General features: G+C 52.3%; 1 protein-coding gene across 1 annotated transcript; it reads right to left on the reverse strand.

Annotated features, from left to right (window-relative positions):
* Positions 1–12,146: 12,146 nt before the first annotated feature.
* Positions 12,147–16,526, reverse strand: EVX2 (even-skipped homeobox 2). Its single transcript, XM_060257260.1, has 3 exons — positions 16,079–16,526; positions 14,439–14,689; positions 12,147–12,782 (listed from the first exon to the last, which is right to left on the reverse strand). Exons 1-3 carry the CDS (start codon positions 16,521–16,523, stop codon positions 12,147–12,149), a joined length of 1,332 nt encoding a protein of 443 aa, XP_060113243.1. The 5' UTR covers positions 16,524–16,526.
* Positions 16,527–17,553: the final 1,027 nt, after the last annotated feature.

Below are 17,553 nucleotides of genomic sequence, written 5' to 3' on the forward strand. Positions count from 1 at the left end.
TTGAAATTAACAGGGATAAACTTAACCAATATCATTTTCATTCACTTTAAGAGGTCTTGTTCCTGACTGGTTGCTGGATCCTTCCCTCGCATGGTGTTTAGGATCAAAGAGTTGCGCTTTTACAACCAATAGACCTTTAATCAGGTTTCCCCGAAGGCGCGGGTGACGCTTTCTTTAGATTTCCTGGAACCTGGAGAGTGGAACACAGGCCCAAACGAATCCTATGGGTGCCACTGATTTACCCTGACCAGAAGTCCCTGTCGAACTGAGCAGGGAAACCGTGTTTAAAAAACAGGGGGGCAACAGGCGCTTCAGTGGGGAGGGCAGCGCAGCGACCAGCTGCCTGCTTATCGGACTGGCTACGTTCTGGCGCTGCGGCCTTGAGGGGGACTCCTCTCTCTCCTCTCCACCCAGGCCTTCTCCCCCTCCCAGACGACAGTTAAACGTCACTTGTCCTTCGGCCACTGACTTGCCATTAAAAACTGCCGCCCATAAAAAACGTGAAATGCCACTTCACGCGTTGCAAATATCCTGGGGAAGAGGCCAGAGAGCCAGCCTAAGCAGCCGTCTCCTTCTAGACGTCACACCGTCTCCCCTCCAGGCACAGCTGAGGAGAGGCTGTCTGTGGGCAGGGAACCGCCTGCGCCCTGACATTTTGCGCAGGGATTTCCCCCTGTTCTTGAAAACCCATTCTCTAGTTGGCCGGCATCAGAGCTATCCTCCTGCCTGTGCAGTGGGCCTACTCCCGAGTCAAAGGGCTGGGCGATTCCTACTACGTGGAGGCCCGGATTCTGCCCCATCCTCAAACTCCGTCCCACTGAAACGAGCCTTTGTTACAGGGGACCTGTTTAGGGCGGCTGGTGGTGTTCCGGAGGGATGCGCGTGCCTGTGGAGCTAGGGAACGCGCCTAGCAAGTCCGGGGGAGTTTCTGATTCTTAGGGCAGAATATCCTGCCTAGTGATAAAACTCAGCCTAAGAGATGGACAAGCCTTGGTTCAGGTCAGTGGTTTCTGCTGGGATAGTTTCCATCCCTCAACAAATGAATAAATGAAACAAATGACCAAAACCAAGAGGGCCCATGAGAGAAATGGAAAGGTCAAAGCTCTCCGGGTCCGGCGTCTGCTGCTTGTCCGCCGGTCTCCAGGCACTTCGGAAGAGCCACAAGCTCTAAAGTAGGAGTGGACAAACTGGGACTCGGGAGCCGCTTTGGCTCTTTCACACATACTGTGTGACTCTGGAAGCCCTCACCACCCCATCGGCCAAGCCGATGCGGCCAAGCGGCTTGGAGAAGGCATTTTAAGGCAAAGTTGCTTTATTTCCAACTCGCCCTCCCCATCTATTCTCCTCCCTCCCTCCCTCCCTCCCTCCCTTCGTTCCTTCCTTCGTTCCTCCCTCCCTTCCTCCCTTCCTTCGTTCCTTCCTCTCTCCCTCCCTTCCTTTCTTCCTCCCTTCCTCCGTTCCTTCGTTCCTTCCTTCCTTCCTTTGTTCCTTCGTGCCTTCCTTCCTTCCCTCCCTCTCTCCTTCCTTCCTTCCTCCCTCCCTCCCTTCTTTCCTTCCTTCGTTCCTCCCTTCGTTCCTCCCTTCCTTTGTTCCTTTGTTCCTTCGTTCTTTCATTCCTTCCTTCCTTCGTTCCTTTCTTTCTTCCTTCCTTCCTCACTCCTTCCCTTCTTCCCTCCCTCTCTCCTTCCTTCCTTTCTTCCATCCTTCCTCCCTCCCATCCTTCCTTCCTTCCTCCCTTCCTTTCTCCCTCCCTCCCTCCCTTCCTCCCTCCCTTCGTTCCTTCCTCCCTCCCTCCCTTCCTTCCTCTCTCTCTCCCTCCCTTCCTTCGTTCCTCCCTCCCTCCCTCCCTCCCTTCCTCCCTCCCTCCCTCCCTTCCTCCCTCCCTCCCTCCCTTCCAGTTTGGTGTGAGAGCCAGTTAGGTGTAGCGGTTAAGTGTGCGGACTCTTATCTGGGAGAACCAGGTTTTATTCCCCACTCCTCCAATTGCACCTGCTGGAATGGCCTTGGGTCAGCCATAGCTCTGGCAGAGGTTGTCCTTGAAAGGGCAGCTGCTGGGAGAGCCCTCTCCAGCCCCACCCACCTCACAGGGGGTCTGTTGTGAGGGGAGAAGACATAGGAGATTGTAAGCCGCTCTGAGTCTCTGATTCAGGGAGAAGAGCGGGATATAAATCTGCAATTCTTATTCTTCTTCTCCTTCCTTCCTTCCTTCCTTCCTTCCTTCCTTCCTTCCTTCCTTCCTTCCTTCCTTCCTTCCTTCCTTCCTTCCTTCCTTCCTTCCTTCCTTCCTTCCTTCCTTCCTTCCTTCCTTCCTTCCCTCAAACATCTGATGTTCATGTCTTGCAGCTCTCAAGCATCTGATGCTTATTCTATATGACTCTTACGTTAAGCAAGTTTGACCACCCCTGCTCTAAGGAAAAGCCAGGAAGGCCACCTTGTCGCACTAGTCCGTCGCCGAGCACCGATTCGCTCGCTTAAACCCGGAGTCGCTCCACCCAGGCCTGGAAGCCCAGCCAACAGTCTGGCGAGGCTCTCGCTTTGTCTCCTGGAGAGGCCTTTCCACGCTCCATTGGGGCAGTTTAGCTGAGCTCTCCTTTTAAGGATCGGAGAGGAGAGAGGACAGGGGTCAGCCCTGGGCAAGAAGCTCAGCAGAGCAGCCGGATCAGCCGGCCCCAGCAGAAGAGCCGAAGCTCTTAAAGGCACTTCCCAATCCAGGCTTGTGGGACTTAAGTGGGCTTGAGATGCTACAGCTTCTGGACTGGCCTGTGGGCCCCGTCTGCAGACCTGGAACGCGGGGGGTGTCAGTCAGTCGCCTCCAGCAGGACTTCCTGGGAAGCAGAGGTGCCAACAGAGCGATGGGTCCCTCCTGCAATCTGGAACCTATTGGCCGAGGACTCAGGTGCTGGGATTTCCAAGGAACCTGACTTCCAGCTTAGACAACTCGCTTGGGAAAAGCGGTATAATAAGTATTTTGCTTTGGGATGAAACTTCCCCTGGAAACAGCAGAGGAGGGATGAAGAAGAAAGGAATCCGTACAGGTGGGCAGAGGTACTGGGGGGCGGGGTCGAATGAAACCAATCAGGAAGAGTTAGGAGAGGAGAAAGCTAACCCAGAGTCCGTTCATTTTGTGTTCCCTCTCAGCTGAGTTAGTGTGAGCTAGCTCACGGGGGGGGGGGGGGGTTTAGCCTCCGGCTCACACATTTTTGTTTTGGCTCAGGAAGAATGCCCCAAAAGCAAACTAATGTCTGCAATAGCTCACAGCTTTAATGCCAGTAGAATGTTTGCTCACAAGACCCCATAGTTTAGAGGGAACATTGCTTGGGAATGGAAAAGAGGGCGGCCCGGATTCCGGAGCAGGTGTGCTCAGGATACCAGCAAGGAACAAAGACTCCGGAGGAACCTCCAAGGCAGGCAGGCTGCGGATTTCTCCCTGAAGGTCCATTCTGTGGTACACAGAAGAGATCCCAGCGCCTCCATGCGTAGGATGCGTGAGCTGTTCGATAGCCACACCGGGTCACACCTAGAGCCAGACCCTAGACAGGTTTACTCAGAAGTCATCCTTACCGAGCAGGGCCTGCCCCAGACAGATCCCCTCTGGCGCCTTCCCATCACCCAAACCAAACCCAGGAAAGCAGATCAGATGTGGTGCGCCGGGTTCCCTCTAAGCTGAGTGTGAGCTAGCTCACAGGTTTTTAGCCTCCGGGCCGGCTCACACATTTTTGTCTTAGCTTCTGGAAAAATGGCCCCAGAGCAAACGAATCTATGCAGGAGCTCGCAACTTTAATGCCAGTAGCTCACAAAGTAGAATTTTTGCTCACCAGACTCCCCACAGCTTCGAGGGAGTATTGTTGTTGCGCGCCCCTTATGGGCCTTCTGAGGGATCAGGGCCTTCGGCGTGTCGGCCCCCGAGCTCCACCTCTCAGGCTTGCTTACGCCCAAGAAAACCTGCGCAGGGCTGGGAGACGCTTGACCTCTCTCTCCCCCCGCCGCGCTTTCAAGGGTCGTGTCGAGTGGCCATTATTTGGCATCACAGACCAGACAGCGGCCGGCGGAGCGAGAGTGGCTGCTGGGGGAACCCGGCAGCCGCCTTTCCAAAAGCCTCCGCCGCCTTCCTTTGGCTCGGGGTAGATCTGGCTGCTCCCCACCGGCTCCCTCCCGCCGCGCCCCCACCGGGGCTCTTGTGCTGCCAAAGCGGCTCTTCAATAAAAGGCGCGGGGAGGGGAAAGCGAGCCCAGAACCTGCGTCCAAGCCGGCTGCTTAATCCAATGAAGGCAATTTCCGAGCGTAATTGCGAACATGTTTTAATGCATATGCATGAAAAAAGGGGGCAGGGTGTGCTTCCCCCCCCCCTCCCTTTCCTTTTCTGCGAGAGCGACTTTACATGCTTATGTAATTGATTGAGGCGCTGACCCGCTATTCAAAATGTTATTTGAGAACCATCAGAATGCGTAAACTTGCAAATTGCCCAGCTTGTATCTGAATTAATACCTCATTCATCATCATTATGGGTTGATAAGTTAATTTAACCATTTCATTCTGCCTTAATGAGCTATAGTTAAATTAATGCCACATAATATATGAAAGTAACATTTAAATAGAACCACTGGGCTGAGACAAACAGAGGCTGCCGCTATTTGGGCTTGAAATAACGTGACATAAATCTTTTCTTCATTACAGGAGCCAGTCTGTTCTACCAGCAGTTATGAAGTATTTATTCATTCACTTGCTTTTTCTCCCTCCACGCCCCCACCTCCACCCGCCACTTCTCCCGAAGTTGAGTTGCCAAATAGCATAGGTAAATTATAGGCGCTTGTAAATAATGCCCGTGGATGGGTTTATTAAAATAAAACGGGGGTGGGAATAGCCAGGAGGAGAGACGCCCGAGGAAAAGGTGTCTTCGCCTCCTCCCTAGTGACAAAAAGCAGCCCGAAGACGCGTCCTTGTCCCTTTTCTCCAGGCCCAAAGAGGCGACCCTGGGAGGCTCTTTTGGCCAAGGTGAGGCCCCTCCCCCTTCCAAAATCGAGATGTATTGATTCCAAGACTTGGCCCAGAACTTACTTGCCAAGGTTAAGGCTCGGCCACTGGCTCAAGGAAGAAGAAATAATAAAGGAGGAAATGCCTCAGAGCATGTGCAAAGTGCCTTTCTCCTCCTCGAGCCGGCCTTACCTGGTTGAATGACTTCGGAGGAGAGGCCTTCAAGATCTGGATGGCCCAGGCGACCCCGGTTGGCCTTAGACTGTCTGGCACCCTAGGTAAGGCTACCTTCTGGCACCACCTCCACGTACTGATAAAGTCACCGAGTCACATGGGGGGACTCCCAATTTGGTGCCCCAGAAGGCCAGCGTCCTAGGCAATTGCCTAGTTTGCCTAGTGGCAGGGCCCGACCTGCAGGGGAGACCGATCTGGTCAGATCTCTGGAGCTGAGCAGGGTCGGCCCTGATTAGAATGTGGATGGATGCCCAGGGTTGCTACGCAAAGGCAGGCAGTGCCAAACAACCTCTGAACCTCCCTGGCCTAGAAAACCCTCCAAGTCAGCTGTGACTTGACCGCGCGTTCCTCCACCACCCAAAGACGCTGGGCTGTTTTCCTTGAGGCAGACTTGACTTCTTTGGAAGCCCCCTCTTCTTAGTCCTTGTCTGGAGCCTAGGCTGGGATTATTTGAGGGACGAAAGAGTCGCAGCCTCCACCGGCTCTTTACCTCGCCACTCCACCCTTTTCTCTTACCCGGAAAGCACGCTAGTCGCTCCAGGTTGTCTCTGCGGCCGCTCCTTGAGTCGCTCTGTGGAAGCCCAAGGAGGCCATGACTTGAGTGGGGCCTTCACTCCGTCCTGGATGGCTGCAGCCGAATAGCCACGTGAACCTCCCAGCAGGATCCCAATGGAGGAATCCCAAACTTGCTTTCAAGCACTGTTGGCGTCTGTTTGCGCCCAAGAAAAACGTCCCGGAAAGATGTGGTGGGTGGGCCTTTTTTGTAGGAAAAGTCCAGCCGGGACTCATTTGCATATTAGGCCACACCCCTGGTGTCACCATTGTTTAACACAGGGCTTTTTGCAGAAACAATATGCAAATAAGTCCTTTTTTCCTGCAAAAAGCCCAGCAGCGACTTATTTGCATATTAGACCACACCCCCTCGTGCAAAGCCAGCCGGAAATGCGTTCCTGTGTGTTCCTGTTAAAAAAAAAAAAAGGCCCTGGTGGTGGGCATCCGGTGGCCCACAACTGAGGGCGATGGAAAGGGGTGGCGGAAGCGGAGAACGGCTTCTGTGAGCGGGCAAGTCAGACCTGCAGCAGGGGAGCTCCCACCGCCTCTTGCTAGGCCAGGGGCCCGCCGCTTTCTTGGAGCACATTTCAGTCTAGGGGTTCTATCCTACACTCTTCCAGCGCTGGTCTGGACCTCATGGGAGGAGCAGCTGCCCAGTCCAACCGTGCTGCCGCTCTGAAAATCACGCTAAGTAGTAACCCCCCACGAGCTTCAGCGGGATTTACTTCTGCGAGTAAATCAGCTTAACCGCGTTTCTCAACAATTCCCTGCAAAACCCTCTCCTGGAAACCAGCCCATGCTTTGGATCCGGTTGCACGTACTTTTTATGGTGTGGGTGTGTTGGGGGTGGGGGGAATAATCGATGGATCCACGGGTGTCAGCAAACCCAGGGGGGGATCCTGGCTGCGAGGAGTGCCTGTGTGACCAGGAATCCTCCCTCGACTGCTAACTGTGTGTCGGAAACCTCCCCCCCGACCCCCCCAGCTCTCCCTTCCGGGGCGAAGCGTTCAGTTGGGGCTTGCCAGGCCGGAGGCGGTCGTTTCTTTAACCGAAGGAACTCGGGGTAGAACCTTTGGGTCCATTTAGAAGCTGGCTTCCGTTCTCCCGCTCAGCTTTGTGTGTGTGTTGGGGGGGGGGGGGTATGTGTTGTTTTTAAAGCGCAGCTTGATGCTATCAATCTATAAACTCCTGGCAAGGCGAGGGATTGTGGCGGGAGAGAAATTTCCATTCGCCAGCCGGGGCGATTCCACCCTCTCCGCCCACCCCACATACCACCTTTTCGTCTTCTCCTTCTTCGATCGAGACTTTTAAATACTGTAATGCTGAGTGGCTAAAGAGGGCGATTAAAAGGTGGGGAGTGTTGGGGGGGCCAGTAATTAGAAAGAGGCAGGAGAGAGACTTCAAAGGCAGGCTAAGAAGCGCCCCCCCCCCAGCCTAGCCAACCCCTTCTCCTCCCCCTGGACGACACCTAAGTCAGAGTCGACTTTTGTCCCTTAGAAAGAAAATACATCAACACTGTCGCTATGAAGCGTCATATTTTTAGGATCCTAAAGGGGGGGGGAGAGAAGAAGAAGAATTAATTCCCAATCCAATTTCATTTCCCCTGATTGGAGACTCCATCACCGAGAGGGCCGTTGTTTATTTTGGTAACCTTTGGCAGCCAGATCGAGCCCCGAACGGGAGGGAGATCCTCTTTATTTATTTATTTATTTATTTATTTATTTTTAAAAAATCGATTACTTCCAGTCCATACATAACCCCCTCCCCTCCCTCCCCCCCCCCCCCATACTTGGGCTATTGTCTCCTAAACGGCGCTGATATATTTACTTAGAGGCCGGAGCCGCCAGGCGAGAAAGCCACACTGTCAAGCGGTTCAGTCGCTTCCAGAGGTCCCCCCCCCCCCCCCGGGTGATTGGTTCCACCTTAAATAACTCGGGCTCTTTTTTTTTCCCTTTCCCCTTCCCCTTTTTGGTCCCAAACGCGCCCTGTAGTTCGGGTGGTGGTGGTGTGGTTGTATTTTTTTTTTTTGTCCTCCCTGCAGCAGCTGTCACCCTGTATTATCCGCAGTCAGCTAAATGAAACATTATTCTAAACATATGCATCGTAATCAGTTCGGTCACACTTACAAGAACACGCGTTAATAAGGCAATCAATCACGCTGGAACAAGCCAGTTCTCCTGTAACAGCTCATAAACAGTATGTAATGAAGAATTGGAGGTTAGCATGACATGCGTTGATCAGATAATCAATGTCAAAGATGCGATGACTGTCAGTAAATGTAGTTTTCATGTCGTTTCTATAAAATCTCCAATTTACAACAAGCAGTTCAATTACCCAGAAAATACAGTCAATTAAATAGGGGTGATTGGACAGTGGGAGCGGGGGGGAGGGGCGGATCATCGATCTTTGCATTTCTATCTCGCCCGTGGACATTTAATTTGGTTTTTCTATTAGCGCCCCGAAATAAAGAAAATATAAAATATATTAAACAACCCACAGATTTATTTTCTTGTCAGAAACAATTCAGGGGTGATGACAGACAGTCTTTTCGCGTTTTATGATGAATTATTTTTTTCTTCTGCCCACTGGAGACGAAGAAGGGGGGGAGGGAGAGGGGGGCGCGAGAGAAGAGAATAGATGCTGTTCTTTTTGGACAGGGGGTCTGGGGGGGGGCACTGTCTTCTCCTGTTAGCTGCCCCATCTATCTCAATGCCTTTGTTTTTAAGGGTTACAACTCCCACGTTAGCGAAGAGCAGGGAAAAGAAGGGCGATACATCACCGCTCCAAATGTGCTACTATAATCGTATTTCTTTAATGGGGGTGTTCAGGGAGCAAGAGAAAAAGGAGGGGGGGTGGGGGCGTGCGTGGCTTATCTAACAAAGAACCCCTGGGAACACTCCAGTATATATTTAACCAAACTGCAATTAAAGACAGTATCAGCTTGTATCATTTAGAGCTAATGCAATAATAATGGTAAATTACAGGGCCAAAATGGCTTGTGATAGCAGCCTTTTGTATTCCCTGTAGTTTCCGCGTCGTTGTAATTAATGCCAGGGTGAGCAGTTGGTAAAGGCGAATTTCGTGCAAGGGACATCTTGGGCTTAACGGCAGCGACAACAAAAATCGAATGGAGAGAGCCTCGCTGGTGCACCCCCCCCCCCATCTCCTCGCGCATTTTTTGTCCATCAAAATATCGATCTGGGAAGGGAAGGGAAGGGAAAGGAGGAAGGGAGGAAGGGAGGAAGGGAGGAAGGAAGGAAGGAAGGAAGGAAGGAAGGAAGGAAGGAAGGAAGGAAGGAAGGAAGGAAGGAAGGAAGGAAGGAAGGAAGGAAGGAAGGAACATTCAAACGAGTATGTCCTAGCCAAATAGTTTTGGAGAAAGTTATCTTCAACAACATTCTGTGTGATGAACAGTGTGGGGGGACACACACCAATATTTCTATTTCGTTTTGAGATGCAAAACATTACTTCGGAGTCTTGATGGCACAAAATAAAACCCGCCCTTCTAACGGAATGAATTAAGATTGGTATTTACATAGAAGATGGAAGAAAGCCCTAAAATAGTCACATACATTAAAAATGGGGTCAAATTAATGTCTGTTTACTATTTCCCCTCCCTTTCCAGAATGCGGACGCTGTATTTGTAAGCGCTCATCTGTCGGGCCAGCCAATTAAAGTTAAACCAATGTTTGGACTCATTGCCCCTCTGTTATAAATATGAGCAACGCTTTGCATTGGTTTTGTGTGTGTGTGTTTGTGTTGATTAATTTAATGCATCTGATATGTGCATGAAAACCCATATTAAATGTGTTATTTTAAGAAATTTTCATAAACCAGAATAACATCTTTTCAAAATAAAACCAGCAAGTGTCATTACACGAGGTATTCGCAGGGGCTTTAGCAAAATCTGGTTGCTTTTGATTTAAATACCATTTATTTTACATGACCAAACACAATAAATAACGTAATATACAAAGCTTTGTCGTTATTGCACATTTGTAAAATATTTTACAGGGAGTTCCGTACAGCCAGCAATATCTGAAGCACAAAGACTTTATTTACAGTTTTCATATAATAATAACCAGGTCCAACGGACCAAACATAAAACGATTTTAGAGTCTTATTTTTATTTGTTCCCCCAACCAGCAAAACCTTCTCGATCCTTTCTAAGCTATATATATTTATATTTATATTTCAGAAAAAAATGTAAACATTATTGCCAAAATTATCTCTACATCCAATAAAGGGGACCATGGCAATTGGTTTTCGACAAATCGAAAAAAAGGTAAAGCTGGTTAAAGAATCCCGCGTTTTGGTCTATTTTCTTTCAGTTAACGTTAAATTATATATTAATAAAATTTAAATATAAATTCAGTGAACAACAGCTGGTATATCTCTTCTCCTTCTTTTAATACATAAGTAGTCTGGTTCCTTACTCTTACAAAAATTATTTGTTTTCGAGTTAGGTCATTAGTTTAAAGTTCTCTAAATATCTTACCCAGAGTTCTGATCAAGATAACCCATCTTTTTCTGCTTTCAGCATCTCCTTGCTGTGCCCCCCCTCATTTTGTCCTACCTCTGTTCAAGCAATCTGTCTCCATCCTTTGACCACACACACACACACAAAAAAAATCTAGTTTATGTTCACTGAACAAAGCAGTAGATTTTTTTTTAACAAAAAAAAAATCATGCCCTGAAAGTCAGAATCTGGACGGGAAAAAAAATCCAGTGTCTTAAAAACAGAAGAATTCTGGACACTTATTTGAAATATATATAAATTGGAGAGAAAATAGGTAGGCTTCGGTGCCTGCCTTCGCACCGTATACCCAGGGCCTAAATAAGCAATTGCTAGTTATTTCAGGGCTTCAGAAAAATCTCATTATGTGAAGAGCGAAGTGGCTCTGTGGGGAGCATTATGGAAACCTCCGAATTTGATTTAATGAGGCTTTTCACATTGGTGGAATATCAACTCGAAGAGAAGAACAAGAAGAAGAAGAAGGGGGCAAAGGGAAGAGGGGGGGGAGTCTACCCGGGGCGTCCAAGTTACCAAAATGAAAATTGGCAATTGAGATGATAAGAACCGTGGCTTCCATGTGCAAAAATCACTTCCCAGGTAGCAGAGATAACATTAAATAACAGACATTCTTTGCACCGAGAACAATGTTTTATGTACCGAGTCTCTTATCTGTCTCTTCTAATGACTTCCCTTTGCGGGTTGTTAGTATTTGACAGCAGGTCTCCGCGCGGGGAACTTTTCTTCCCCCAATTCCACATTCAAAGGAGGTCCATCAGAGAACATGATTGGCAATTTTCGTCATAATCTGCACATTATTAGCATCAGAACTGACACGGCTGTAACGCCGCTGGTTTGGGTGGCGCCTTCAAGTTCGCAGAAGTCCCTCCAGTCGTAGCGGGGGTGGGGGGAGAGGGGGGGTTGGTCCCTCCTACCCCGGGGTAGCTTTTCAAGGGCCAAAGAGGGGGAGAAAAATAAAACCCGGACTCATTATTTCTCCTTCCCCTTCCCTTTTTTTTAAGTTTTCAACTAACTAAAATTAATATTAATCATAAAGTATCCGAAGATCAGTAATTTTAGAACAATTCGTCACATGTCTAGAAAGCTTCAAGTATTTCCCAGATAACCGTGGACTATGGTCGTTTCAGACATAACACCGCCCCCCCCCCACCCCAAGAAACCTCCCTATTTTTCTAAACCACCTTCCAGTCAGCTTCTTTTCCTTTTCACGAGCTTATCCTTGGCTCTATAGGGGGGTCTCTTCCAAAAACACGCAGCCGTTTCCATTTCAAGAGGTCAGGCCCGAGCGGAAACGGTCCCTAAGAATCGCATTTTCTCTTGGACGGAATAATCCTTGAGCTATGGTCTCTGTTCCAGGGCCTATTTGCTCCGTCCTCAGAAAATTTCCCTTAAAGGTAGAGTGAGGTGTCTGCGTGTTAATTTGGAGGTTGTTACTTTTTAAAAAATATCCAATTTTTTTAAAAATGGTTAGGCTATCCTTTAAAAAAAAAAAAAAGGACGCTGGTGCTCCACCACTTCCCTTTGTGGCCGACAGGGGGAGCAACGCAGGAGGCTTGGCGAGCAGCATTCAAGTACAGAGAGTGTCTGGAAACCTGCCCTCGGGTGGCTCCAAGGGACGGGGCTGGGGAGGGAGCGTTTGGGGAAAGGAGAGTTGATCCCTTCCCGGGGCGGCTGCTGCCCCCCAGGTCCTCCCTTATGCATCGGGGTGGGGGGCATGGCCAACCCAGCCGCCGCAAGAGTCCTGCCCAGGCCAGCAGCAGCAGCTTCTGCGCGCCCTCCTCCTCCTGCAGCGTCTCTGGCGGGGCTCCTTTGGCGGTGGCCCCGGCGCGCCCTGGGCGGTGGTTGCGGGGAGCGGTTATCTGGTCAGGGGGGCGTCGTCGCGCTGGTCCGGGGAGGCCACAGCCGTCTTGCTGAGGACGGCGGCGGAGTAAGGCAGGAAGCCGCTCTCGGAGCGGGGCGCATGGGGGGCGGTGGCAGCTCCAGCTGCGGCGGCGCAGGTGAAATCGGCGGCTGGGGTGCGGGAGCCGAGGGCGGCGGCGGCGGCGGCTTGGCTGCTGTGGCAGCTGAGGCAGGAGCAGGGGGCGGCGGTGGGGGCGGTGGGAGGGGCGGCCGAGGAGGCGGCTGCGGCGGCTGCAGCGGCTGCGGCGGCGGCAGCGGAGGGCGCCTGGTAGAGGCCCGGGTGGCGGAAGCTGCAGAGGAGCTCGGGGCGGGAGTAGGGGTGCGAGAGGGCGCGGAAGGTGTCCAGCGGGCGGATGGAGGCGGCGAAGGGCGAGGCGGTGGCGCCGGTGGCCGCCGCAGCCGCCGCCGCCGCGGTGACTCCGACGTGGGGGTAGTAGTGGAGCGGCACGTGGGAGTGGAAGGGGTAGGGCAGGCTGCCGGTGGCCGCCGCGTGGGTCATCATGTAGGTGTAGAAGCTGGGATCCGCCGGGTGGGGCCACGACATGGCCAGCCGCTGCCGCTTGTCCTTCATGCGCCGGTTCTGGAACCACACCTGAGGGGGGAGAGCAAGAGCAGCCCAGTGGGTAGGCGGGGGGGTGGGCAGCGGCGGCCAGGCGGAGGGGGGGCTTCCTGCACGCCCACCACCCGTCCCCAAAAGGACTCCCTCTCAGCCCCCTCCAGAAACAAAGCACACACCCTCCATGCGCGCGCAAAGGTCTTACACCGGTTCCCCCTCCCCAACTCCCCTCTGGCCAGTGGTGCGCAGGATCCAGCAAGTTCTTTGGTACTCCCCAACGGGGATTCCCCCCCCGCCCGCTTCTTGCCGGTGACCCCCGCTGGAACGTCCCCCCCCCCCAGCAGAAAGACGCCCTCCGCTTTGCCTTTGCACCGCTGTCTCCCTAATTAATGCAGCCACGCCGGCCTCACAGTTTCTCCCAGAACCGTCCGGGAGGATTTCCCTCCCCGACGGCTCCGTTCTGCCTTGCTACATGTTAAATGGAGAATCCGTCCCCCACCCCCACCCCGCGCTCTCGCACAGGCCCGGGAGAAGAGAAGTCAGACCGCGGGGCCGCGTCACCAGCCGCTCCGGAAACAAACGAAGCCCAGAACACTGGAGTTTGGGGTCTGTTTTACACCCTGCTGAGTTTCACACAAACTGGGTTGCGGAAGCAACAGGACAGCAGGGCCCAGTTTTTGCAGGGACCGTTTGGGCTACTGGAGCGCACCCGCGCGCGCACCCTTAGAACGGGTTAGATCTCACCCTTGGATGGGGGGGCGGGGGGGGGCCTTTGCGACGAAACAGCGTTATTGCCTAGATTTCTGCACTTGCTTCACTGTCTATCCTGCCCTACAAGAATTTCTTTTTAATTTTTTGAAAAAATCTATTCCACAGCAATTGACAAAACAAAACAAGCCCGAGGACATTTCCCTGCCTGAAGCTGAAAAGACTCCTGCGCAGACCTGCTCAGAATCGCCCGGTTGGTCCCAGCGCAGACCTGGAAGTTTGGCCACCCTCCAGACCAAGCGAGCTTTGAGAGTTAAGAAAACGGGTGATTCTTTCCCCGACTTCTATCTGGCCTCATCCCTTCTTTAGGGAGCTGGAAGAGGCCTTATCCCTGGAGCTGCCACCCCCTTCCCCCCCCCCGTTCTTCCAAAACCAAACCAAACCGAAAACAAAACAAAAAAAAACCTTGTACAGAAAAACGAACCAAAAAGAAAGCAACCGGAGAAAGACTATACGCTACAATTCCGTTCCAAAACGGATCAGTTCATTCCATCGACGCATTTGCATCGTTTCAATAAATTGCATGCTTTCCCCAGTTGTTGTTTTACACTCACTCTTTTTTCTTTCCCTTCGGAAACGTGCAGAACAATAGAAGGAAGAAAATGTAAAACTCTTTCTTCCCAGAGAGAAAGCAAAAGAACGAAAAGGCTGCGCGGAGTCACAAATGAACAGCCGGCGATGGCGCGATTCTCTTGTTTGTTTGTGTTAGGATGCTGTTCTCAGTGGCCTCGTTTCGCTACCCTGGGGAAGAAGAAGCCAGGGGGAGGGCGCGTAAATCGCCCCCTCTTCCCTATCGCCAAGACCTTGCTGGACTTGGCTGCGCTCGGGTGACTGCAGAACCCGAAGGACTGGGCCTAGCTCCCCCCTTTCCAAATTCCGTCCCATTCCTGCGCGCCCCCCCCCCCCTCCCAAGCTTTGCAATACCTTAATTGTGGTCTCGGGGAGGTTGAGGGCCGCGGCCAGCTCGCACCGCCGGGGCCGAGAGACATAGTTCTCCCGGTAAAACTCCTTCTCCAGCCGGGCGATCTGCTCCCGGGTGAAGGCGGTCCGGTACCTCCGGACTTGATCCGCGCTGGAGCCCGAACTCCCCAGAGCGCTCCCGCTGTGCAGGCTGCTGAGACTCGAACCCGACGACGAGGTGGTGGTGCTGGGCGTGGAGCTGTTCTCCGAATAGCCTGAGAACAAACAACAAAGCAGCGATTCAGGCAGCCAGGAAGGCTTCTGTCCCGGGCGGGTTTCGCCGCCGCCCTTTGCCAGACGGACTGGCTGGTAATTGATGCCGACTGTCACGGATACGAATGGCCGCCGCTCACAGGATCAATAAAAAAAAAGTTTCTTTTCTAGACCGAAAACGAATGGCTTCGTCGCTGAAAGATCGTACGGAAATTTAGACGCTTTCTTTCTAAAAATGCTCTCTTTTCTACCTTGGGCATTCGATTCACCCAGAGAAAAGTTGGGAACGCGTTTTGTGAAGCTGGGAAGGGAGGCCGATTCTGGTTTGCCTGCTGTCGCAGAAGAGAAACAGAACCCTTAAACTGAAAGACTTGGGCTGTAGATTAATTTTCTCCCAGGGCAAATTTCGCAAAAAAAGAAAAAGAAAGAAAGAAGAAAAGAAAAGAAAAGAAAAAGTGAAATGCCACAGCAGAAGAGGGGGAAATCCCCTCTGATTACTTACTATCGTTTTGGAAACACTTTCATAACAGGATCTGTTTCCAATCTCACGTTGTTTTTAAAAAGTTGCCTTTAAAGATTATCTCGAATTATTCTGACAGTCAGAATTAAATGAATAACCTTAAGAGTAAAAAAAAAAAATTGGTAGGGCGGGAAGGAGGAACACACAAATTCGCTTTTTAAAAGAAAGTGGATAGTTAGTGTTTTTTTAGAGAAAATATCAAACGAAAAGGCCGAGGGAATAGGAAATAATTCGCCGAGGAGGATCGAAACCTCCGGGCGGAACAACACACCCTCGAAACACATACCCTAACTGCTGCCCGGAAAATGCTCGGTCCTAAACGCTCTATACAGCCCCCCTCTCCCAAACTTCCCGAGAGACACCTGCCTAGACACTTCTGATCGGAAAAGACACCGTCAAAGACGCTGGCGAAAAGAAGCTTCGGTCTCCAAACGCACAACAATAAATCCGGGGATGCCCCCAGATGGTGCGTCCAAACACGCCCGCGAAATCCTGTTACGAGTTGAAGTGGGGTCGTGAGTTGACTAGGGGAGGGGTGTGCTTGTCTGAATACCACCCAAGACCCAGGTCAGAGATTTCCCTGCGCTTCCCGGCCTGTCTACAGACTAGAGAATCTGATCCCTCCAGCCTTAGATAGAGACTCCCCTGCTGCCTGGTGCCCCCGTGCCATAAAGGGTCAGCATATCCGCTCGGGCGTTTAAGGGCTGAGTGTACAAGCCCAAACAGGGCGCATTGGGTACCGCGGAGCGCCCAGCCGGCCTGCCAAGTTCTTGCCCCGCTGAGCGCCCGCCTCGGGGAGGGGGAGACGGCGGGCGGGCGGGCGGGCGAGCGAGGGAGGGAGGGAAGGAAGGAAGGAAGGAAGGAGGGTTACCTTTGTTGTTGTTCTCCTTCAGCTGCGAGGCGGCCAGGCCGCCGGGCGAGCGCAGAGCCGAGCAGCCCACCTCCACGTCGCTGTTCATCTCTGCCTCCTGAGCCACTTCGGAGTAATGGCCGATTTTCTTGCGGCTCTCGGCCGGCGGCAGCTCGGCGGCCCCGACGCCCTCGCCGCTCTGCTGCTGCTGCTGCTGCTGCTGCAGGTTGAACAAAGCGTCGATCTCGAATTTGCCTTTGCCGGGCAGGTCCCCCAGGGCGCCGTGCAGGGAGGCCGGAGGCAGCCGCGGGCTGAGGCGGCCGCCGTGGTGGTGGGGCGAGTTCTCCAGGGCCTCCAGCACCGCGGCGCCGGCGGAGTCGGACAGGCTGGCCAGCCGTTTGCCCGCCGTCGGGCTGTGCAACCCTCGTTCCATCAGGATCATCTCCTTTCTTATTCTTTCCATCATCTCAGCTGGGGTGTGTGTGTGTGTGTGTGAGTGTGAGTGTATGTGTGCGCTCACGGGGGGGGGGGTGCGAGTCTCTATGTGTGTGTGTGCCTGTGTTTCTCCCCCTTTCGAAGAAAAAAAAATATATATCTATGTATCTATTAAAAAATGTCAAAGTTGCCAAAGCGGGTCTCTTCTTAATGATGAGGCTGCAGCGGTGGCTAATTCGCATTCAGCCCGGCGAGTGTCTCTAAATATTATCACCCCTTTTGGAGGGAGGCGTAAAAAAGAAGAAGCAGAAGAAGAAGAAGAAGCCGCGAGAGATGCCAAAGCGAAGGGAATGACTGGTCAAAATGACCCATACATCCTTCCCAGCCCCGAAATGTCATTCATCACGAAAAAGGAGCGCTCGTCATTAAGGTACGAATGACGCTGGTCGAATAATCATTTATTGTAACAGGTTTATAAGCAAATAAATACAAGCTCCTGTCAGCGGATAACGAAGGCGGCTTCTGAGTAGACAAATAGATCCAGGTAGCGAGAGAGAGGGAGAGAGAGGCAGGGCGGGAGAGCCGGAGCGAAGAGGCGAGCGCCTGTCCTTTCCCTGGCGCAGCTCCTGCCTGGCTCGCTGGGGGGGGGGGGTGTTGGCCTCTGGGGGTGAAATTGACAGTCTGATTAATAAAACCAGCAGAGCAACATTTCCCCCTTCATTTAGGTGCATCATTATGCTCTGATTTCCAAACCCCCCCCCCAACAGTACCACCACCTCCCCCCCCCCCCCCTGGCTTTTGTATGTGTGCGCGCGTCTTTTGGAACAACCTTTCCATGCCGCGTCTTTCTCGTTTGTCCTCGGCCCAGGCGAAACAAGGTGAAAGGGGGGGGGGGTTGGTTTCGAAGGAGGCGGATTTTTTTGTGTGTGGGGGGGAGAGAACCTTGGGAGCAGAAAAACTGCTCAAGGTAGATTTGAGGCGAGACTTTGCCCCTCTCCCCCTCCCGGTGGAACGCCTTTTCCCTCATTTTCCTTCCCTGTTTAAAGGGGGGGGGGGGACAG

Source organism: Heteronotia binoei, chromosome 16 (assembly GCF_032191835.1).
Source record: "Heteronotia binoei isolate CCM8104 ecotype False Entrance Well chromosome 16, APGP_CSIRO_Hbin_v1, whole genome shotgun sequence".
In the NCBI taxonomy this organism is placed as follows: Eukaryota; Metazoa; Chordata; class Lepidosauria; order Squamata; family Gekkonidae; genus Heteronotia; species Heteronotia binoei.

Coding starts and splice junctions, on each gene's coding strand:
- EVX2 (XM_060257260.1), bottom strand. CDS start 16,523: ATGATGGAAAGAATAAGAAAGGAGATGATCCTGATGGAACGAGGGTTG. Junction 14,690..16,078: donor GAAGGAGAACAACAACAAAG/GTAACCCTCCTT, acceptor GTTTGTTCTCAG/GCTATTCGGAGAACAGCTCC. Junction 12,783..14,438: donor TCCCCGAGACCACAATTAAG/GTATTGCAAAGC, acceptor CTCCCCCCTCAG/GTGTGGTTCCAGAACCGGCG.